Here is a 25,414-nt window from a genome sequence, read left to right on the forward strand (position 1 = left end):
TCTTTCTTTTTCTTTTTCTTTCTTTCTTTTTAGAGAGAGAACACAAGCAAGAGTTGTGGGGGTGGGGCAGACTGGAGAGAGAAAAGTAGAGAGAGAATCACAAGCCCACTCGAGGCTCGATCTCATGGCCCTGAGACTGACCTGAGTTGAAATCAAGAGTTGGAGACTTAACTGACTGAGCCACCCTGGTGCCCCTAAAGATGTCAGTTTGATTAGGGATCATTAAATTAAAAGTTTTGCGACTTTTGACAATTCATTTCATGACCCTGAATATAAGTTTTTTATACTGAAAAGTGAAAAGATCTAGCTGAGAATGAAATTAAATGTTTTGTAAACTATTATATAAACAAGATATTATCATTTAAAATATTATCATAAAATATAAACATAGGTATTACCATATAAGTTATTAATAAGTTTGAATACTTTCATCATTTTAATTATTTCTAGGAAATTTTGTTATCAAAAAAGAAGTTCCAATTTATAGATAAGATATACCTGTTGAAGGAAACCCAACTACCCTAATGGTTTTTTTTTTTTTTTTTTTTCCTAATGGTTTTTACATCAGTTAATGTGACAATATTTGTGGGTTACATGAATTTTCATGTACAGAATTACAAATCTGTACATGAATTTGTATGCTCTAAAGCAGTAATGGTTCAAATAATAGAGATTATTTTCTAAAGGAAATATATTTATTTTAATTTAAGCATAGTTTTGTGTACAAAGAGGAAACTTTAAATTCATATAGGCTTAATCTTATGATTAATTTAAATATTACTTTGACAAAACTCATATGCTATTTTTAAATATTATGCTTTTATTATTTAAATATTTATATTATGTTTAATTTTTATTTTAGTATAAACTTAATTCCTATGGATTTCATCCCTATTACATGGCTCTGGAAGACGAAGGCTATGCTCATGGAGTTTTATTACTTAACAGCAATGCAATGGGTAAAACAATCATTTTTTGAAATTCTCATATTTTATGTGACTCTTTAGTGAACTAATATCTTATATGTAAATAAACATGTAATCATATTTTGAATTTCCAGATGTTACATTTCAGCCAACTCCTGCTCTAACTTACCGTGTGATTGGAGGAATCTTGGACTTTTATATGTTTTTGGGCCCAACTCCAGAAGTTGCAACAAAGCAATACCATGAAGTATGATTATATAATTTTTTAAAGTTTTCTTTGTAAAATAGAGTAACTCTCTTAGTTCACAAATAATTTTTTTTTCTCCAAAGGTAATTGGCCGACCAGTCATGCCACCGTACTGGGCTTTGGGATTCCAAATATGTCGTTATGGGTACAGAAATACTTCACAAGTTCAGCAAGTATATGATGAGATGGTGGCTGCTCAGATCCCCTATGTATGTATAGTAGTTTTAAAAGTGTTAAATATGTTATCTATTAGAGCAAAATGAAGCAAATAAATAGACTTTAAAATTAAGCATTTGGCAATAATTGATACTTAGTTTTTTTTTGTAGCATCTAATGACTTAGTTATAAGATTTTTATAAAGTGTCTTTATTAGATGGAGGAAAAGGGAAAATACCATTTCTTTTTCTCCTTTCTCTCTAGTTCCATGACCCTGAGTTGTACTAAACAAGTCATTGTGCAGTTGGTTTTCTCTCACAAACTTTGAGTTGCCTAAGACTCAGATGTATTTCCCATATTTTCTTTATATGCGAATAAGACTCCACAGAAACCTACTTCATCAACTGATGTGACAAATTATGGAGAAGACATTGGAGATGAAACTGCATGATTTTTGCCCTGGAATAAGTGAATGTTAGAACACAGAACTAGAGGACTTGCAGAATGTCTTCTTCCCTCACTATTCAGGAAACTAAATGTTATTGAGTCTCTAGAAATAATCATCCCTGTGATTTTATTTTTTAGAAAGATTAAGGAATCCCAGGTGTCTTTCTGGGAGCACTTAAACAGTGAAATCCAGAATGCTTGGTATATAAGAACTCACTCAAAGAAGAATAAGGGCCTCGTTATAAGACTTTGGTACATGTATTAAAATCAAGTATATGATCCCTGAATACATTATTATGAGGAAATTAATTGTATAGGTAGATGATACAGAAATATGCAAGTGAAAATTTTTTATAAAAAGGGAGTTTTTTCCATTATCAATTGGGTCCACTCTACCAGCTATACTTTTATAACACCTAGAAGAAGAAATTGAATTAATGTCTATTAACAGAAAATAATTTAAAATTTTGTTATTTAGTTCTAAATTAAAGATGTCATGATAGAATTCAAACATTTATTTTTTTTTGCGTTTATGTTTCTGGAAAAATAACAACATCTATTTCTGTATATGTTGTACAAAATTCCAAATTGCCATTTATTGTAATTTCATTGCCTCATAAATCCTTTACTCCTGTGTCTTCCTATTTCCTTTGGGAAGTACATAACAAAAGGTACTGATCTGAAAGAATTTTTAGAAATGAAAATTGTTAAGTGTACTGTTAATAAACAACAGTTATATGAACTTGTTAATGGACTATTTTGCATTTTATATGTTAGTTTTTTTGTTGTTGTTGTTGTTGTTGAACCTTGTGTTACTTACTTAATTCTCTTTAGGATTAAGTGAAAAAGCATTTAAAATTTCATAGTGCTATTACTTTTATAAGATGACAGAAAGGGATGCACTGACTCCTGTGATTCTTACCCCACTACCATATTCTTCATATGTTTTAGGATGTTCAGTATACAGACATTGATTACATGGAAAGGCAACTAGACTTTACAATTGATGAAAACTTCCGTGACCTTCCTGCGTTTGTTGACAAAATAAGACAGGAAGGAATGAGATACATTATTATCCTGGTCAGTATTTATATTTTATATTTTTCTGAGACTTATTATCTTGATTTCCTTAAAATTTCTCTCTTAGAATGAGGTGGGAGGGAGGTTTTTCAAAATAGAAGACTTTTATTTTATTTTATTATTTATTTTATTTTATATTTTATTATATTTTATTATATTATATTTTATTTTATTTTATAGACTATTACTTTAAATTCTTCCTTTAACATTTTTATTTACATGGGCCACTACCAGACTACCTTTACATTTTGGTATATCCTTAGAGATTTAAGATTGAATCTGGAAGTCAAAGGCATGCTATCGTCTAATAATCTTTGAAGCTACAAACTAGTCTCAGTTTATAGAAGCTATCACAAAGTAATGATGGATTTTTCCATTTCTATACAATTCTCAAATCATTCTATGGGACTACTTCTTATGTTGGTCATGTTTAAAAATTTGACTTCAAGTTAGTGATTCAGTGGGGAGAATATTTTATCAATATCTTACAGGAAGCAAGCTAGGCAGGCAGTAATCCCACTGGTAGAAATAAAAACAAAATGAAAAATACTAGCAATCTTTCTTGAAATCATAACGAATACATTTTCAAAAGTTCTTAAAATTTCCTTCTATGGGATTTAGAGGACAATCTAGCTAGAACATTGAAGTCTATACTGTCTATTTGTCAGTCTATGTGAGAACACAGTAAAATGATAATGTAATTGTGGAAAATTTGTTTCATAACAGTGACTCGAGTGGCTATACTTTATTCCAGAGTTACCTGGTGTGTCTTTCATTTTAATTTTAGGATCCAGCAATTTCAGGAAATGAAACAAAGTATTATTCTGCATTTGAAAGAGGACAGGAGAAAGATGTTTTTGTCAAATGGCCTAACACCAATGATATTTGTTGGGCAAAGGTACTGAATTGATATCTTGAGATAAAATAAGCATAAAATGTTATTTCATTGAAAGTTTCTATTGAGTAAGAAAAAAACTGTTAAAGACATATTCAGAGGGAGAGATATAGAATACAGAAATGTAATGATTTAATAGCTAATAAAATAATATGTATTCTGATTTCAATTCAAATTATTAGAAACAGTGAATTTGTATAGTTCATATGTCTAAATACTATTTGTTTCATCTTTAAATTGTCTTTTATTGCATTTCTTAGAATGTCTTGTGTTTTACTGTAAAATTAACATTAATAAGATGGCTGTTCATTATTCTGCACTGCAAGTCACTTATATGTTTGTACTTCTTTCATTAACAAAAGAAGAGACAATGTTTTCAAGAGCTATACTTACATTCCTGACTTGAACAAGGAATATAATTTATTGAATTACTTTTAAGCAAAAATATTTAGACGGGTATATTAATACAGAAATATCCTAATTTTGGTTATATATAAAAGAGTAAACAAAAAATCCATTAATTCTAGCTAGAATGAAAAACAAAAACAGATTTCTGTAATGGGAAACACAATGAAATGCAATGTAAAATCCTTTTTTTTTTTTTTTTTAATCCTGGACCAAAAATAGCACACTAGTGATAAAAGTGGTGAAATTCAAATATGGCCTTTAGATTACTTTATACTATTGTATGAATGCAATTTCTTGGTTTTAATAATTGTAGAGAGGTTATAAATATGTTAACATTAGTAGAAACAATGAAGGAAATAGAACTCTAGTTACAATTTTTGTAGCTTTCTGTAAGTGAAAATATTTCAAAACGAAAAGTTAAAAATAAAATAGAAAACATCATACAATAAACTTAATGAGGAATCATAACATTTAAGAAGCATGCAAGTATAGAGCATGGCATGTTGGCCACAGAAAGGGTTTTTTTTTCTTCCTATTTTCTTCCCGTTCAATATATCTATACATTTTTCTCAGTTTTCTATCTTCTGTTCCATTCCTTTATAGTACTATACCTTATCAGCAACTAATGCCTTGTAGGTAATTAGTCCTTGGGAATTATCTAGATTTTTTTCTATATGGAACTATCTAACTTTTACTACACATATTCAAATTCTCGGAGCTTTTAGCATGATTGAATGTGGGCTCACGTGTGTTTGTGGTTGAGGTAGCAGAACACATTGGTAGGCATGGAAACAGACAGAGATGAAGGTAGGGAGGGTGAGAAAGAGGAGTATTTAGTACTGATTGTGAAAACTAAGAAAATATTTGCCTCAGCATGGCATTATCCAACTCAAATTTCAATTCCTTTTAAATAAAAATATATTTATTATTTTTAGATTTTAATACTGGAATAATTATAGAAACAGTTTTATTATAGAAACAGTTTTAATATACCACATTAAATTAAATTTAGTATATGCCTTCATATTAGTTCTTGACTAGAACTTTTGGTTACATGCATTGGTTTTAAAGTAACTACTACTACAAAGATTGGCATTCTATTTCCTATTTGTGATGTTAAAGAGGAAATTAATCTGGAAATGGGAATAGTTTGCAAATGATACATTTACCAAAACACAAACTGAAAAAAACAATTGAAGGAATTACTGACCTGGGCATCTGTGGTATAATAATATGCTTCCAAAACTCTATTATACTTTTTTTAAAACATAGTCGTATCGTGCTGAATTTATTTTCAACTATTTTCCCATTTTTCTTTCTCTATAGGTTTGGCCAGATTTGCCCAATATAACAATAGATGAGAGTCTAACAGAAGATGAAGCTGTGAATGTAAGTTTTACAATGATGGACTACAATTCAGCACTTGGACTTAACGATCACTTTGACCAATAATTCAATTTGAATATTTTCTTTTAAAAAAAGTAAATTACTTATTTTTAAATGATCTATACCAGGCAATATTTAAATTGTATGGTATTTCTATTCTTAATTTTTGGAGGAATATCCATGCTGTTTTCCTAAGTGGCTGCACCACTTTGCATTCCCTTGTGCACTTCCAACAGTGCACAAGGATTCCAATTTCTCCATATCCTTTCCAAAACTTACTGTGTTTGTTTTTTGGATAATAGCCCATGATAACAGGTGTGAGGTGATATCTCATTGTGGTTTTGCATTTCCTTGATTATAAGTGAATTTGGGTATCTTTTCATCTATCTGTTGGCCATTTGCATGTGTTCTTTAGAGAAATGTCTATTCAAGTCTTTGCCCATAATTTAACAGGTTATTAGCATTCTTTTCTTTCTTTCTTTCTTTCTTTCTTTCTTTCTTTCTTTCTTTCTTTCTTTCTTCTTTCTTTCTTTCTTTTTCTTTCTCTTTCTTTCTTTCTTTTTTTCTTTTTTTTCTTTCTTCTTTCTTCTTCTATTGAGTGTAGGACTATCTTATATAATTTGGAGATTTACATGTTATCTGATATATGGTCTTTAAATATTTTATCTTGCTCTGTAGGTTGCCTTTCGCTTTGTTGTTTGTTTCCTTTGTTGTGCAGAAGTTTTTTGTTTGATGTAGTCACCTGTTTACTTTTGCTTTTGTTGCCTGTGTTTTGGTGTCATATGGGTAAAATATTTGCCAAGACCAATGTCATGAAGCTTTTCCCCTTTGTTTTCTCCTAAAAGTTTTTCAGTTTCATGTGTTACATGTCTTTACTCCATTTTGAGCTGATTTTTATGTATGATGTGAGATAAGGGCCCAGTTTCATTCTTCTGCATATGTATGTCCAGTTTTCCCAGCACCATTTTTTGACTATCCTCTCTCCATTGTGTAGTTTTGGAACACTTGTCAATCAATTGACTATATATGTATGGATTGATTTCTGTGCTGTCTATTCTCTGCCATTAATCTATATATCTATTTTTATGCTGGTATTATATTGTTTTAATTACTGTGGCTTTGAAGTATATTTTGAAATCAAGATATGTGATGCCTCCAGCTTTGTTCTACTTTCTCAAGATGATTTTGGCTATTCAGGGTTTTTGTAGTTCCATAAATTGCAGAATTGTTTTTATATTTCTATAAAAGATGCCATTGGGATTTTGATAGAGGTTGCTTTGAATCTACAGATTGCTTTGGGTAGTACAGAAATTTTTCATAATATTAATTCTTCCAATCCATTAACTTAGACTACCTTTCTATTTGTTTGAGTCTTTTTCATTATCTTTAAGTAGTGTTTTGTAGTTTTCAGTGTACAAGTCTCCCACCTCCTTGCTTTTATTCATAAGTATTATTTGTGTTGCTGTTGTAAATTGGATTATATTTTCCTAATTTACTTTTTTGATAGTTCATTGTTGGTGTATAAAAATGCTACTGATTTTTGCATGTTCGTTTTACTTTCTACAACTTTAATAATTCTGTGTGTGTGAGAGAGAAAAAACTCCATTTTTTTCTGAATAAGTATGATATTAGCTGGGGGTGTTTACTGAATGATCTTTATTATGTTGAGGTATTTCCTTCTATTCCTAATTTTTTAAGAGTTTTTATCATGAAAGGGTGTTGAATTTTTTCAAGTACCTTTTTCTGCAATACTTTTTCAGATGATCATGTGATTTTTATACTCATTCTGTTAATGTGGTATATCACATTAATTGATTTTCATATGTTGAACAATCCTTGCATTGAACAAATTCTGCTTGTTCATGTGTATGAACTTTTTAATATGCTGCTGAATGTGGTTCTCTAGTATTTTCTTGAGGATGTTTGCATCTGTAGTCATAAGGGGTATTATTCTGTAGTTTTTCTTTTTCTTGTGATATCTTTGACTTTTGTATGAGAGTTATGCTGCCATTTTCAAATGGGTTTGGAAGCATTCTAACCATTTCAGTTTTGGGGGGATAAATTTGGAAGGTTTGGCATTAATTCTTCCTTATGTGTTTAGTACAATTTCCAATGTAATCATTTGGTCTTGGGCTCTTCTTTAAGAAATTTTTGATTACTGATTCAATCTCCTTACAAAGAATTGGTCTTTTTAGTTATCTATTTCATCACGATTCGGTTTTATGATTCTAGGAATTTATCCATTTCTTCTAGGTAATTCAGTTTGCTGGTGTTTAATTATTCATACTAGCCTCTCATAGTTTTTTTTTATAGGCAGAAAGTGAAGGAATGTGAAAAAAAGATACTCTAGACAAATGGCAACCAAAAGAGAGCAAGGGTGGATACACTCATATCAGAAAAAATAGATTTTAAGTGAAAAACTGTCACAGGAGACGAATAGGGACATGATGAATGACAATAGGTTCAATTCATCAAGAAGATAGAACAGTTGTGAATATATATGCACTCAACATCTGAACACTTAAATATATGTAACAAACATTGACAGAACTGAAGGAGAAGTACACAGTGGTACAATACTAGTAGGATACTTTCATACGTCTTCAATAATGGATGGAACAAGCAGACAGAAAATCAACAAAGAAACAGGAGTCAGGCACTCAGGGTGCCTGAGTGGCTCAGTCTGTTAAGCATCTGCCTTTGGCTCAGGTCATGATCCTGAGGTTCTAGGAGGGAGCCTACATTAGGCTTTCCCCTCTCCCTCTGCCACCGATCCCGCTGCTTGTGCTCTCTATCTCACTCTGTCAAGTAAATAAATAAAATCTTTAAAAAAAAAAGAGAGAGAGAGAAAAAAAGTGGACTTAAACAACAGTATAGAGCATATGGACTTAATAGACATTTACAGAACATTCTACCTAAGAGCTGCAGAACATTTTACCTAAGAGCACATGCAATATTTTCCAGGATATATCATATTAGATTGCAAAGTAAGACTGGTGTTAAGTCTTAAATTTAAGAATGGTCAAATTATACCAAGTATGTTTTCTGACCACAATGGAATGAAGCTGAAATCAATATCCAAAGGAAAATTGGAAAATTCACAAATATGCAGAAATTGAAGAGTGCACTTTTGAACAGCCAGTGAGAAAAGAAATTAAAAGGGAAATTATAAAATTTGTTAAGACAAACAAAATTGAATATCCCACACACCAAAATTTATAAGATGTGGCAAGAGGGAAGTTTATAATGATAAATACCCACAGTAAAGAAGATATCAAATAAACAACCTAACTATACACCTCCAGGAACTCTGAGAAGAACAAACTAAACCCTAAACTAACAGAAAAAAGGAAATGATAAAAATTAGACCAAAAATAAATGAAAGAAAAAATATCAAGACAATAGAACAAAATCAGTGAAACTTCATAGTTGGCAGTCAATAGTTTAGGTCAGTTATTGTAATCAGTAAGTCATACAAGTCCATGTGTGAAAAATTAGAAAGAAATACTTACTTAAAACTTACTAAATTGTTTCTAGAGTTGAGCCAAAAGACTACTGAACAATGTTGTTTGGGAAAAATAGAGTTTTATCTCAACTGCAGTTCTACCCATTACTCTTGTACTGTGCTGTCTAATATTAGCACAAGAGTAATGGAGAGGAAGGGATGGCTTCTTCATTTAAATTTGGAAAACCCCTTCAATTTACAGTGGTTTATGTAGAATCCTTTGGGATACTCTAACACAGAAGGTATAGAGAATCTTGGATCATATGTATTTTTTTAAATTTTTATTTATTTATGATAGTCACACACACACACACACACACACAGAGAGAGAGAGAGAGAGAGAGAGAGAGAGAGAAGCAGAGACATAGGCAGAGGGAGAAGCAGGCTCCATGCACCGGGAGCCCGACGTGGGATTCGATCCTGAGTCTCCAGGATCGAGCCCTGGGCCAAAGGCAGGCGCTAAACCACTGCGCCACCCAGGGATCCCAGGATCATATGTATTTGATGAAAATTTTGGATATAATTAATGATTTGTATTAAAGGAATAAAACAGCCACCTAACTGAATAAAGCAAATAGAAAAATGCATGAATTGTGGAAAGAGCACAACAATAGAAGTTAAACAAAACATGGTTTTATGTTTTGTACTTATTTTTCATTATAATTTAGAGGAGAAATTACAATCTAGCAGAGAAAATATTTGTTGACTATAAACCCATTGTGCCTCTTTCCTTATGAATAAAAGTAATTATCAGGCAAAATGATATATTGAAGTATATCATTATATTGGCTCTAAAGTATCTATGACATGTGTTTTTCTTTATTAGTTTCAGAGGTAGAACTTAGTGATTCATCAGTTGCACCTTCTTTGTGTGTTCATCTGTCAATGGACATCTGGGCTCTTTCCATATTTTGACTATTGTGGATATTGTTGCTACAAATGTTGGGGTACGTGTACCCATTTGAATCACTATGTTTGTATCCTTTGGATAAATATTTGGTAGTGCAGCTGCTGAGCTATCCTCTGATAGCTTTATTTTTAATTTTTAAGGAACCTCCATACTGTTTTCCAGAGCAGCTGTACCAGTTTGCATTCCCACTAACAGTATAAGAGAGCCACCCTTTGTCAACATCTGTCATTTTCTAAGTTATTCATTTTAGCCATTCTGACTGGGGTGAGGTGGAATCTCATTGTGATTTTGATTTGTATTTCCCTGATGCCAAATAATGTCGAGCATTTTTTGATGTGTCTGTTGACCATTTGTATGTCTTCTTTGGAGAAATGACTGTTCATATATTCTGCTCATTTCTTGACTGAATTTTTTGGGGTTTTTTTTTTGGGAGTTGAGTTTGTAAGTTCTTTATAGATTTTGGATACTAGCCCATTATCTGATAAGACATTTGCATATATCTTCTCTCATCTCATTGGTTGCCTTTTAGTTTTGTTGAGCATTTCCTTTGCTGTGCAAAAGCTTTTTATCCTGATGAAGTCCCGATAGTTCATTTTTGCTCTTATTTCTCTTGCCTTTGTAGATGTGTCTAGCAAGAAGTTACTGTAGCTGAGGTCAGAGAGGTTGTTCTCTGTGCTCTCCTCTAGGATTTTGATGGTTTCCTGTCTCACATTTGGGTCTTTCATCCATTTTAAGTTTCTTTATGTGTGGTGTAAGAAGTGGTTCAGTTTCATTTTTCTGCATGTGACTGTCCAATTTTCCCAACACAGTTTGTTGAAGAGACTTTTCCCCCCCATTGGATATTTTTTCCTGTTTTGCCAAAGATTAGTGGACCATAGAGTTGGGAGTTCATTTCTGGATTCTCTGTTCTGTTCCATTGATCTATGTGTCTGTTTTTGTGCTGGTACCATATGTTTTGTAAATCCCTATATTGCTTACCCTTTGCATTATCTCTATGCATAATGCCTTTCCATATTTTATTCATTCAGAACACTATTCTGGCCGTTACTACATAGACTTTAGTGTGACAGGAAAGCATGCAGATGATACCATGTTTTCCAGGCAATTGATTTACTTACAGAAGGTCCATCCTCTGCCAGCACATAAACTTTGACCTTAGCATTTATATAGGTAGGCTGACAAGCAAGGAATCTTCTTGGTAGAGAAAGAAGTAAATAATCTCTTCTCTGCTGATGTGGGAAAAGTTAGATGTGAGAAAGAAAGACAAATGGTTGAGTTGGTTTTAAAGCAATATATTGGTCCTGGAAGAGCAGAAAGCAGGGTAAACATTTTTTTTAATCAAATAAATAGGCTAAACCAGGCCTTTTCCTTTCCTATCATGCTCCACAAAAGTAAATCTGCAGTATAAGGCTCTAAGGATACAAAGAAAAAAATTCCTTAAAACTCTAAGAAGCAGTGAAAATATATTTCTGTGTGTTGTGTTGTGAACTTTTTAAAAAAACAATCCATAAGGATTCCAAGCTTTCTCCCTTCTCTCTCCATGTATCTCTCTCTCTTTTCATTCTTTATTGTTTTTGGTTATAGAAAAATTATATGCATTCATGAAATTAAAGTTAGGATCAGGTTGCCTTCATTATCACCTGCACACAGCTTGTGAATTTGATAGATAAATGTCTGACTTACACATGCATGATGTCTCTTCTGACTTTCTACATCTTTTTACAGGCTTCCAGAGCTCATGTAGCTTTTCCAGACTTTTTCAGGAATTCCACAGCAGAGTGGTGGGCAACAGAAATTATAGATTTCTACAATAACCAGATGAAGTTTGATGGCTTGTGGATTGTAAGTAAACTTTGAACAATTTATATTTTAAGTTATGTTGTTTTATTTCTTATGCAGTGATTATGCAAAAGTTCTTACTAGATTCTAATAATGGCAACAAAGTATTTTTTGTGAAAATACTAATTTTTCCATAGAAAGAAAAAGCATTTCAATATGCAAAGGACTGTAAAATACAGTATTAACAATTCATTTTATATATACAGATGCTATTTCTTGAATATTTTCAACTTCACCAAAGAACCAAAATATCTTTCTTTCTAATTATTCATAAATGCTTATAAACATTTATTTTTCTTTTATTTAATGTAGAAATAAATCTTTCACAACTGTCAGTCATTGGTACAAGAAATCATAATCACTTACAAATGTAGTAAATTATCTTTCAATCTCCTAATTTTATTTTTTATTTTTTTTAAGTTTTTTAAATATTTAATTTATTTATTCATGAGGGACAGAGAACAGCACAAGCCCCTGCAACACCATGTCTACTGACCATAGAGTCCTGCAAAGCTTCAGTTCTTCTTCTTCTTTTTTTTTTTCCAAAGCTTCAGTTCTAATGGAAATAGCATCAGGTCTCTTTTAACAAGCAAATCAAAGCACACATAATTAAAACTCACCACACACTGGTCAAGGTCCAAACACTCCCCATTGCAGACAAAGATAAACTCTGCAAAGGAGTGACCTGAGGGATAGAACATCCATAACACACTAGAGACACTTCCTGAAGTGTCAGGCCCTGGATATTATATGACTTCTTCTTCATAAATTCATTACTCTCAGAAGCAGGAAACATAGCAGGCTGTCATAATACACAGAAGAGGACAGAAAACTAGACAAAATGCCAAGATGAAGAACTTCATCCCAAAAGAAAGTATAAGAAAGGATCATGGCCAGGGATCTAATCAAAACAGATAGGTCATATGTCTGATCCAGATTTTAAAGCAGCAATCATAAGGATACTAACTGGGCTTGAGAAAAACATATAAGACATCAGGAACACCCATATCTCAGAGATAAAAGAGCTTAAAACCAATCAGGCTGAAATGAAAAAATTCAATAAGTGAGATTCAAACTGATGGATGTAATGACGACAAGATGGAAAAAGCAAAGGAACGAATTTTATATAGAAGATAAAATGATGAAAAATAATGAAGCTGACAAGAAGAGAGAAAGAAAAATATTAGATCATGAAAGTAGACTTAGGGAACTCAGTGAACTCAGTGATTCTATGATGAGTAATAACATTTGTATCATATGAGTCCTAGAAAAAGAGAAAAGGGGGGCAGTTATATTTGAGGGGTTTATAGCTGAAATCATTTTTAATCTGTGAAGGAAATAGACTTCCAAATTCAGGAATCATCAAAAGCTGGCCAACTCCAATACATAATATAGTAAAATTTGCAAAATGCATCAATAAGGAAAGAATCTTGAAAGAAGCAAAGGGGGGAAAAGTCCTTAACCTACAAGGGAAATCAAATAAGGTTTGCAGTAGATCTATCCACAGAAACTAGACAAGCCAGTGGAGAGAGGCAGGGTATATTCATCATGCTGAATGGGAAAAATCTGCAGTCAGGTATACTCTATACAGCAAGACTGTCATTCAGAATAGAAGGAAAGATAGTTTCCCAGACAAGCAAAAATTAGAGGAGTTTATGTTCACTAAATCATCTCTGCAAGAAATATTAATGGGGACTCTGTGAATGGGAAAGACCAAAAGCAACAAAGACTAGAATGAAACAAAGAATAAATCCAGAAACAATGACAGGATTATCTTGATTCTCAAACCAAAGACCTTCTAAAAGAAAAATTACAGACCGATATCCTTGATGAACATGGATGCAAAAATTCTCAACAACATATTAGCAAATTGGATCCAATAGTATATTAAAAAAATCATTCACCATGATCAAGTGGGATTTATTCCTGTGTTGCAAGGGTGGCTCTGTATTCACAAATCAATCAATGTGATACACCACGTTAATAAAAGAAAGGATAAGAACCATATGATCCTCCCAGTAGATGCAGAAAAAGCATTTGACAAAGTACAACATCCATGCTTGTTAAAAACCCTCAACAAACTAGGGATAAAGGGAACATACCTCAATGTCATGAAGACCATATAAGGAAAACTCATAGCCAATAACATCCTTAATGGGCAAACTGACAGCGTTACCTCTAAGGTGGGGAAGAAGACAGGGATATCCACTCTCACCATTGTTATTTAACATAATACTGGAAGTCTTAGTCTCAGCAATTTGAAAACAAAGAGAAATAAAAGACACCCAAATTGGCAAGGAGGAAGCCAAACATTTTATCCTTTGCAGACAACATGATACTCTATGTATAAAGCCTGAAACATTCCACCAAAAAACTTCTAGAACTCATACATGAATTCAGTAAAGTCACAGGACACAAAATCAATGAACAGAAATCTGTTGCATTTCTGTGCACCAATAATGAAGCAGCACAAAGAGAAATCAAGGAATAGATCCCATTTATAATTGCACCAAAAACCATAAGCTACCTAACCAAATAGGTAAAAAATCTGTACTCTGAAAATTACAAAACACTTATGAAAGAAACTGAAGAGGACACAAAGAAATGGAAAAAAATATCTATGCTCATGGACTAGAAAAACAAACATTGTCAAAATGCCTATATTATCCAAAGCAATCTACAGTTTTAATGCAATCCCTATCAAAATGCCACCAACATTTTTCACAGAGCTAGAACAAACAATCCTAAAATTTGTATGGAATCACAAAGGCCCTAAATAACCAAAGCATTCTTGAAAAAGAAAAGCAAAGCTGGTTGCATCACAATTCTGAACTTCAAGCTGTATTACAAATCTATAGTCATCAAGACAGTGTGGTACTGGCACAGAAACAGATACGTAGATCAATGGAACAGAATGGAGAACTCAAAAATAGGCCCCTTAACTGTATGGTCAACTAAACTTTGGCAAAGCAAGAAAGAATACTCAATGAAAAACAAAGAGTTTCTTCAATAAAGAAAACTGAACCACTTTCTTATACCATACACAAAAAATAAACTCCAAGTGGATGAAAGACCTAAATGTGAGGCAGGAAACCATCAGAATTCTAGAGGACAACACAGACAACTGTTTGACATAGCAGCTTCTTATTAGAAACGTCTGTGGAGGCAAGTCCTAATGAACTTTTGAAACTTCATCAAGATAAAAAGCTTCTGAACAGCAAAGTAAACAATCAGCGAAACTAAAAGGTGAGCTATGGAATGGGAGAAGATATTTGCAAATGACATTATCAGTTAAAGGGCTAGTATCCAAAATCTATAAAGAACTTATGAAACTCAACACCCAAAATGCAAAGAACGCAGACAAGAAATGGGCAGAAGACATGAACGTTTTTCCAAAGAAATCCAGATGGCTAACAGACACATGAAAAGATGCTCAATGTCACTGGGCATCAGGGAAATACAAATCAAAACTAGGGTTGCTGGAGGGGAGGTGAGCAGAGGGATGGTTTAAATGGGTGATGAGCATTGGGTATTGTATGTAAGCGATGAATCACTAAATTCTACACTTAATAAATACAAATAAAACAAATAGTTTTCTGCATGTAAACTATATTTTATGGTTTTAAGAAACGATAAAGGCTCTGGGGCAGGAATGGAGAGAAGGGCATAGGAGAAGATACACCATTATAATTTAATTTAATGTTTATAAAGCATATAAACTGCACTTTTTACTTTATATTTATAAAGTAGGACATTTTATGTGTTTCAAAAGGAGTCATGAAATGCAAAAAACACATAAAGTAAGTTTTTATTATTGATATGCTTTATATTTTGTCCTTTACAATAGTAAATGTGCCATTACTCAAATATACTCCTTTATTAGCTATCTGAAGCAGTTCCTTTGAGAATACATTTTCTAAATTCTTTTTGTTCACTTTTCTCTTTTTTTAAGGATATGAATGAACCATCAAGTTTTGTACATGGAACAGTTTCTAATCAATGCAGAAACACAGAGTTAAATTATCCACCTTATCTCCCAGGTACAATATTGTTGCTACTCCTTTGATGTTATTGGTATTTATTAATCAGGTTTATATACCTTATGATGTAGTGAATAGGATTCACATTCCTAATTCCCACTCCCTTTTACACATTGAACCATACCTTGACCGGTTACCAAAACTATTTAACACTATTTGGGAAGAAAAATCAAGAAATATGTCTTATTTATATAAACACATTTTAAGAATGCTTAAAACTGTTGCTTTGATTTTCTTAAAATCTACCCAGATTTGAAAATTCTCAATATTCCTTAAGATTAAATAAAAGAACCTTTCATAAAGTTTTCTTTTAAAATTTCTTTCCATTAAGAAAAATTGAAAGAATACTGACATTTCTTTGATTGTCCCTGACCCAGGAAAGAGGGGTCTAGTCACTCAGCATTCATCCTGATACTCTATATTCATAAACTGTTGACACCTAAAGTGACAGCAAAGCTCTGAAAACATGCATCTTTAGCCGAAAAAAAAAGTGGATCAAAAAATAATGTTGTTATAGATTTTGCTCAGTTCTTAACCCCTGGGCTTTATGTTACCAAATGGATTTTTAACAAAAGTCTTTCTAATCAGTATGTCTCATATGAATACATAAATTATAGTACACATTTAAGAGTACCCCTATTTTTCAGGTTTTTTATTTATTCATGTTAATTAGTAACATTTTCATTGCTGAGTACAGTAAAGTTATTCACATATTTTTCAGTCATAGTTGTATCTGCCATTTTTGTTCACTTTAATTAGCAGAGGCAAAGTGTACAAATGGTTAAGAAATCAATATTATTTTAAATAATGATTAATGTTTTACCAAAAGAATATATAGGTATGATGTACACATTTGAATAGAGGGTACTTCGTAATATATTAATATTTTTCCATTGATTTTCCCCAGAACTCACAAAAAGAACTAGTGGATTACATTTCAGAACTATGTGTATGGAAACCGAGCAGATTCTTAGTGATGGATCATCTGTTTTGCATTACAATGTTCACAATCTATATGGATGGTCACAAATGAAACCTACTTATGAGTAAGCAATGTTCATATTATCCTTTTTTACTGTTATCTTTTAGATATTAGATATTAGATTTAATACCTAAATTAGTTTTAAGAGTTTTTCCCCGCTGACCTATCTGATAACACTTTACTTTCCAATGTTCTCTGTAACTTACTTGGTCCTTTATGGCACTTAGAATTATTGTATTTCTCTCTCTCTCTCCCTCTGTCTCTCTACCTCTTTCATTTATCATTGTGTATCATTTATCATTGTTTTAAATTTCATCCTATTCCAAAAGCAATCCTTGTATCATTTATCATTGTTTTAAATTTCATCCCATTCCAAAAGCAATCGCGAATAATGTTATTTTGTTTCTCCCTAGCTCATAGTAGCATAGAGATTATAATAATAGGCCTTCAAAATATAGCTGTGAATGAATAAATGAGTAAATAATATATGATTAGTTAATAATATATAATTATTTTAATATATGTATTTTATATATTTTTATTTTTATTTATATATTATTTTTTATTGGAGTTCAATTTGCCAACATATAGTATAACACCCAGTGCTCATCCTATCAAGTGCCCCCTCAGTTTTACGTATATTTACATATACATATCACTTCTATATAAGTATTATTTTAATTTAATATATGATCTTATATTTATATTAACAATTAATATAGTATTAATAAATAATAAAATAATATAGTCCATTAATTAAGGCATTAGAGTTTGGTTTAATCTGTTTTTTAAATCCATTATTACCAAATTAAAATATGTGTAAGTGAACTTGACCTAATGTCCACAATAAAAAAATTTTTATGTGAGGCCAGTGATAATGGAACACAAACCATTCTTTGACTATCAAGTCTTTATTACCACTGTCCAATAAGACTTTTTGCAATGATAGAAGTATTTTCTGATTCTGTGATGTCCAGTATGGTGTGTACTAGCCATATAAGGTTATTGAACAATATGGCTAGTGTGACTCAGAATTTTTATTTTATTTTATTTTTTTAAGATTTTATTTATTCATATATTTGAGAGAGAGAGTGAGAGAAAGAGTGCAAGCAGGGGAAGAGGCAGTAGGAGAGTGAGAGTGAGAATCTAAGAGAGACTATGTGCTGAGCTTGGAGACTATCATGAAACTTGATCTCACGACCCTATCATGACTTTTTCTGAAATCAAAAGTTGGACACTTAACCAGCTGAGCACTCAGGCATCCCCAGAAATGGAATTTTAAATTTTATTTAATTGTAATAAATTTAAATTAAATAGTTCCATGTGGCTTGTGTGCACCTTGTCACACAGTGCAATATATGTCACAGGCTCTTAACTACACAGTATAATCAACCACTAGGGATTTTTAATAAATGTATTGATTTACTTGGTTTGTACTATAGCCTAAGATCTGAATTTTAAAAAATTTCCCAGGTAGTGCCAGTGAGCATCTAGGGTTGAAAACCACACACACAAAAATAATAAATAAAATAAAATAAAAATAAAATAAAATAAAAAAGAAAACCACAGCTCTAGTATATGATTGAAGTTGGTAAAAGAATGAAAAGCATTTTGGAGTAAAGGGTATGGGTAATATTTCCTCAGTTAGTGAAACATGCTTATCTCATTTCTAGCACCAAACTTTTTCAACCTATAAGAGATGAATTATTTAAAGATGTTATTACGTGAATGAATGACTACAGATTTGCTCACCAAATTCCAATGCAAGGGCACTAAAATCATATAGAAAGACTAGGAAATGTCGTTTTTAAGAGTAATCAAATTGGTCTTCAACAAAGTTTTTTTTAATGGGATAAATGTTTCATTAAATTTACCCTGCTGGAATATAATTTTGAAGTATAATTATCCTCACTTTTTTATCCTCAGCTAACCTCATTTTATCATAGAAATATAGGTGTTAAAAAAGAATAAAAATACTGAAAATTGATTGATAATCTTTTTGGCAAAACTTAAGCATTTTGGGATGAAACTGTAGTTTAAGAAAAATTGAAAAAATATTTCTCAGCTGAGGTAGTAAATTGTACTGGAACACATTTCATGGTTCCTAACACACTGTAGGATGCTTAGTAAATTTAAGGAAATGTAGGTAAATTTCTAAATAATTGATATACAAAGATATTTAGTGATATTTAGGGATATTTAAGGTACATTTTACTCTTAAATAACAAACATTATGAGGAGGAGATCAGTACAGTCTTCCAAAGAACAGTTTTTAATTTAAGTCATACTACATTTCTTTAATAGTGTTGATTTTGCTCCCATTCATAAAATTTTCAGTAAAGGTGTCAACCACATTTGTTATTTAAATTAGAGATGAATAAATGTTAAATGTTGAGTTAAATAGCTCAATTTACATATAGTGATAGTCTTTTCATGTTTTATTTTTTATTTATTTTAAAGATCTTATTTATTTATTGATGAGAGACACAGAGAGAGGCAGAAGGAGAAGCAGGGTCTCCACAGTCTCTGATAAGGGACTGGATCCCAGGACTCTGGGTTCACACCCTGAGCTGAAGGCAGATACTCAACCGCTGAACTACCCAGTTGTCTCGACTTTTATGTTTTACCTAATTTCTTGATATTTAGTTTTTTTTCAGTTATATTAAAAAAAAATGTTGAACTCTCCATCAGAAATGTTAGAGATTAAACGTAGTCTGTGTTTTTAAAGACCTTGGAAAATGTAAAAGGACATTACATTTACATTTAAGCAAAGGATGGATATTAAAGACTTTATTAATCATTGGGGAAAAGTGAAAGGATTAAAACATAATTTTTTTCTTCAAGGTACCCAGACTGTAGCATTTTATTGTTCCTTTTTTTTTTGACGCAGTTTGTGCCTTTCAAAACTGGTGCAGATTTAACATGCAACTAGTTCTTGCTACTGTCCTCTTCACTAAACATGTCACAAACAAGCAAAACAAGGAAAGAATACAGTGAGTGGATTCAAAAACAGGAGATAATCACTTGAGAAATAGCAGTTTAAGAGGAAGGACCTTGGACCAGTGGCAAATGAAGTTTCATATTTAAATCCCATACAAAAACTTTGTCTTCAATACATCTCTTTCCCTTATTTAAAATTCAGTAAAAGGGATTATAGGGGAAAGTAGAGAAAATGAGTGGGAAAAATTAGAGAGGGTGACAAAATATGAGAGACTCCTAACTCTGGGAAATGAACAAGGGGTAGTGGAAGGGGTGGCGGGCGGGGGAATGGGGTGACTGAGTGACTGAGGAGGACACTTGATGGGATGAGCACTGAGTGTTATACTATATGTTGGCAAATCGAACTTTAATTAAAAAATATATAAAAAATTAAATTAAATTCAGTGTTGAACTGATATAAGGCTTGGGGTTCAAATGTAGGAATGAGTATGCTTTAAAAACTACCTCAAATTCTGTGTTCAAATATCAGACAATTAAAGAATTATATGAGTATATATTCCATATTTTCAACTTCAACAATACCTAGAGTGACTTTAAAAGATTATTGTATATTTTTCATTAGACAGGATTTAGAAAAATCAAAATCTTTGTCTCCCTTTGGAAATTTTCCCTTTTTTGTTAAATATGTAACTTTTAAGTAAATGCCTCTGTTTTTTGTAATCATAATTTAGAATGGAATTTGAAAAATCAGTAGATACAAGTTATTTTCTTAGATATTCCTATAGACTGGGTTAGATGGCAAATGGAAAAACCATATCCCATTTCTAAGTTTAATATATCTGTTGGAAAAATAAAGATGCCTTTTAAAAAGATTTTATTTATTTATTCATGAGAGACACAGAGAGAGAGAGAGGCAGAGACATAGGCAGAGAGAGAAGCAGGTTCCATGCAGGAAGCCCGATGTGGGACTCGATCCCAGGACTCCAGGACCACTCCCAAGGCTGAAGGCAGGCACTAAACTACTGAGCCATCCAAGGATCCCGAAATATGCCTTTTTGAGTGGGAGAATTGTGTAATGTAGGAAGTGACCTCTTGTAATTCTTTTAACAAAAAATAAGATTGGTGGGTCAAAACACAATATAGCTCACCCTCCCACTAATTTGGAAATTTTCTTGTTTACAGCTGTGACTTTGTTAGTTATCTGAACAGATACTCAACCTTGTCTTTCGGACTTTACTTCCTGATTAATATGTCTGAGTTGAATGTTGATCTAGCTGGTATCAAAATTGAGATCTGAATCCATAGAACTATTTCCATGGTTTACCCCTTCACATTATCCTCTCACTAATAGAAATTTAAATTTGTTTTTATTGTGCACTAACAATGGAAATAGTTAAGCTTACAAAAACTTATTATCCAGCTCTAAACCTGAAACTGAAATTACATTTTCTGATCTAATGGTGAGTCTGAGATATGAAATGGGCCAGTTACTATTTCTAATGAATGTTAAATGTATAATACTGAATGATTGCTTACTAAAAAAGTAAAGAGATATATTTAGCTTTCAAAGAGTTTGCTTAAATAAATATTGAGAAAATAATCCTGTGATAACTTTATTTACTCTAAGACATCCTGTCCTATAATCTAAAATAATTTAATACCCACCCGATCAGAGATAGAAGTATCTCAAGTATAGTTATTTTATTAGTAATTAAAAAATGATAACCAAATGAATTAATTTCAAGGTAGTATCTTTAGTAACCATGGTGAAAATTATTTTTTTCATGGTAAAAATCAATATATATAGTTATGGCTAGAAGTTCTTAAATATGTTTAAAAGTTTCAATTTAATATTCTCTATTCGCATTATCTACTTTTGTAATATACATGAATAGTTTTCTAAAAATCATTTTTAAGGACTTCCCCCCCCCAATAATTTAAGGTATTTTTTAGAAGTTTTAAAATTCTTTTAAAAAATGCTCATGTAGGCAGCTATAAGTACACAATAAAAATACTTCTATATTATAATAACAATATTATAATCCTTTCTTTAAGTTTTTCAAAACCAACTGGTAACAGAGGACAAACTGTCCTACAGGTCAAAAGTGTTTCTTAAAATTAATCTAAATTCATTATGACTAAATCATTTGTGAAGTTGGAAGATGTCAAAATTATTTGGAAAATATTTATACTGATGGGATTTTAAATTGTATATTTAGTGGCAGCAAGCGCTTTTATTTTATTTATTCATGAGAGACACAGAGAGAGAGACAGCGGCATAGGCAGAGGGAATAGCAGGCTCCCTCTGGGGAGCCTGATGCGGGACTCGATCCCAGGCCCTGGGATCATGCCCTGAACCAAAGGAAGACACTCACCTGCTGAGCCACTCAGGTGTCTCCAGAGGAGATTCCTCTAATGCAGGAGGTTATATTTTCCTTAAGAGAAAATTATTATGAAAACAACGAAGAATTCTTCTCAATTAGAAATCTAACAAGGTCTATGTCCAGTTATTGATTTAAAGCCTCAGTAAAAAGTTTTGCATGAAGCAGACAAAAATAAATTAAAAAAATGTATTTCTTGAGTGTGAACACATTAAGAATTTGGGAAAACTCCATCCTTATAAATAGTTTTTGTATTAGTTAAATAAAATTAATTTTGTTCGCAAATTAAATTTAGAATGTATGTTTTCACATACATATTTAGATTGATCGTCAGTGTTTTTTTATTCTCTATATAAATAATCATTCATTTCTTGGTAGATTTCAGCTAATATATGTGATGTATGTTAAATATATTAACGTTCCTAAATAGACTAGATCCTTTATTGTAGAAAATAAAGTAATGAAAATGGTTTTCTTATATATGATCTTTTTAAGGATCGGCATACATGCAAGTAGGAAGTTTTAAGTTAGTAAATACAATATGGTCTTTATTGTTAAAAAATGGTTCGATTTATCATCTGATGTCCATTGAAAATACCTTCAGGAAGTGCCTCGGTGGCTCAGTTGGTTAAGACTCTGCCTTCTGCCCTGGATCATGATCCCAGGGTTCTGGTTGGCATCTTTGCTCAGCAGAAAGCCTGCTTCTCCCTTTCCCTCTGCTTGCCACTCCTCCTGCTTGTGCTCCCTTTCTCTCTCAATCAAATAAAGAAAAATAAGAATCTTTTAAAAGGTGCCTTTAAAAAAGAAAACACTTTCAGTTTCCCGTAATTTTGATTTGAGATATTCATTAATTCAAAAATTTATTGAGCTATTAGTATTCACCAAACACTATATTAGGTATAAAAAATACAAAAAAGAATAAGACATTATCTTTAACTTCAAGAGTCTCAAGGTTTCACAGAAGAAACTTTCTGTATAAAGAAATCAGTACAAACACTGTCATCCATGTTGTAATAAGAAAATGATTGTAAAGTCTGCTTAATTAGATATTTGCAGTATTTCTTTTTCCTGAGACAGTTCTGTAGTCCTTATTCATATGCAATTTATTTTAAATAATATAAAAATAAACACTTTACTTCCAATTAATAGTGGAATATTTTTCTACTTTAGATGCTCCTAAAATATCACAGAAAGAGTGCAGGTGATATAAAATAATGCATTATTATATAGCTATTAGCACTAGAATATGTTTTCAAATGAAAAGTAAGTCTTCAAAGACTGAGTGAAAAGAAAAAAAAGAAAAGAAAAGAAATATGAGGTATATTGTAAAATTGTCTTGAGATCTGGCTTTGGATAGATTCTGTGCTTGAAATAGAACAACTAGGTTTATTTTTAACACCCCCAAAAACCTCACTCTCTTTAACCTGCCTTCTAAAACAGAGTATTATAGCAAAGATTCTCTGTAGAATAGTATGGAGATTAAGTGTTGACAAGTATATTATAATTGAGAAAGACTGGAGCAATCAATAGTTAGAGCTTAGACCTTTATTCACGAGAACACATTTAAGTAGAATAAAATGAATTCATTGAAAAAATCTCCCAAGATATGATTAGTTGATTTGATAACTTCAGTAGTTGACTTAACCTATATTTGTTGAACAAATAAGCAAAGGCCACTTAGGCATGTCAGTCTGGTAAATGGTGGAAGGGAAGAAAAATGTCCTTTATGTGTGTGAGAATTTTATAGGATAGTAAAAGAAGACTCATTTATAAAGAGCTAGTTGTAGTAAGAGAAAACAAAGACACTATAAAAAAACCCACTTTTTTTAAATGAGATGCTCATAAGCAGAAATGTCTGAGAATACCTTAATATAAATACTCTCCATCTATATTAGTGCATTACAGAAGACAACTGGCAAAAGAGGAATTGTTATTTCTCGTTCCACATATCCTTCTGGTGGACGATGGGGAGGACACTGGCTTGGAGACAACTATGCAAAATGGGACAATCTGGACAAATCAATCATTGGTATGTGAGTCACCATCTTTATCATTACTTTTTTGAGTTTTCTGTTAGGTATTCACTTTTGCTGGTACTAGTACATATACATTATAAGTCCTCTTCAAAAACATACTTTTGAATCATGTTCTATGACAAATGGCTTGATGAAAAGGCAGTAGGCCAGAAAACAGGTTCTGGGATGCTTTATAGAAACTAATGATATAGTTTATTCTGAGAAAATAATTTCATCCTTTTTGGTCTCAGTTCCCTGGGAAAGGGCAGGAACTGGGAAAGATAGCATCTAGAGTTAAGAATATAAATGGGTAGAGATTCTAGAGAATAATGATGCTCATAGATGCTAATGAACAAAGCATTTAAAGCCAAATTTTTAAAGAGTCTTTTGACAATTGTTGGGTAAATAGTAAATAAGACATTATTATTCTGAAGGGGAAATGGATACTTTTATGTTTCAGATCTAGTATTAACAATTCTTTACTGTTTATATCAGGATCAAAAATAATCAATGTTTAGAAATATTGGGGTGGGAATCCCCGTGTTTAGAAATATTGGGGTGGGGATCCCAGGTGGCTCAGCAGTTTGGCGCCTACCTTCAGCCCAGGGTGGGATCCTGGAGTATGGGGATTGAGTCCCACATTGGGCTCCCTGCATGGAGCCTTCTTCTCCCTCTACCTGTGTCTCTGCCTCTCTCTCTCTCTCTCTCTCTCTCTGTCTCTCAAGAATAAATAAAATCTTTAAAAATAAATAAAAATAAATAAAAAAATAAAAGAGCTGGGATATTACATGAATCCTACTTTATTGATCTCTGATTTTTTTTAAATAAACATAATTATTTTTTCCCAAATGATGAGACCTATGGTTAAATAATTACATAGATGGCTTTTCATTTTAAAAAATGAAACCAAGGAAAATGTTACCACTTTTTTTCTCATACTGTAATGTATTTATCACTATTTTGTGCTCTAAGCATATCATCTTGAAAGTGACAAAGAAGCATAGTGTCTTATTTTTATAAATGTCATTAACATGATGACAAAAAAAACGATGAATATTCTAAGAGGAGATAATAGAAAGTTCTATTAACAATCTGAAAATGTTTCATTGCATTAGGTTATTAGAAATAGGACACCTCAATAAATACAAAAAATCAAATATTAAAATATATGAAATAATAGCTTTCTAAGTTTTTTTTCTTGATTTTTTTAGGTATGATGGAATTTAGTCTCTTTGGAATCTCATATGTAAGTAGCTC

General features: G+C 31.9%; 1 protein-coding gene across 3 annotated transcripts in view; it reads left to right on the top strand.

Moving 5' to 3' along the window:
- Positions 1-25,414, top strand: part of SI (sucrase-isomaltase) — a 90,099-nt gene that overhangs the window by 50,513 nt on the left and 14,172 nt on the right. For all 3 annotated transcript variants that reach the window (XR_005984299.1, XM_041732071.1, XM_041732072.1), the window contains 11 exons: positions 863-959; positions 1,061-1,173; positions 1,257-1,382; positions 2,728-2,856; positions 3,644-3,754; positions 5,486-5,548; positions 11,686-11,802; positions 15,752-15,839; positions 16,747-16,885; positions 24,038-24,171; positions 25,369-25,403. Coding sequence is in view for 2 of the 3 variants with exons in the window: in XM_041732071.1 (XP_041588005.1) it covers positions 863-959; positions 1,061-1,173; positions 1,257-1,382; positions 2,728-2,856; positions 3,644-3,754; positions 5,486-5,548; positions 11,686-11,802; positions 15,752-15,839; positions 16,747-16,885; positions 24,038-24,171; positions 25,369-25,403 (1,152 nt within the window). In the remaining variant the exon portion in view is untranslated. The remainder of the gene's footprint in view (positions 1-862; positions 960-1,060; positions 1,174-1,256; positions 1,383-2,727; positions 2,857-3,643; positions 3,755-5,485; positions 5,549-11,685; positions 11,803-15,751; positions 15,840-16,746; positions 16,886-24,037; positions 24,172-25,368; positions 25,404-25,414) is intronic.

The sequence above is a fragment of the Vulpes lagopus genome, chromosome 17 (genome assembly GCF_018345385.1).
Source record: "Vulpes lagopus strain Blue_001 chromosome 17, ASM1834538v1, whole genome shotgun sequence".
NCBI lineage: Eukaryota > Metazoa > Chordata > Mammalia > Carnivora > Canidae > Vulpes > Vulpes lagopus.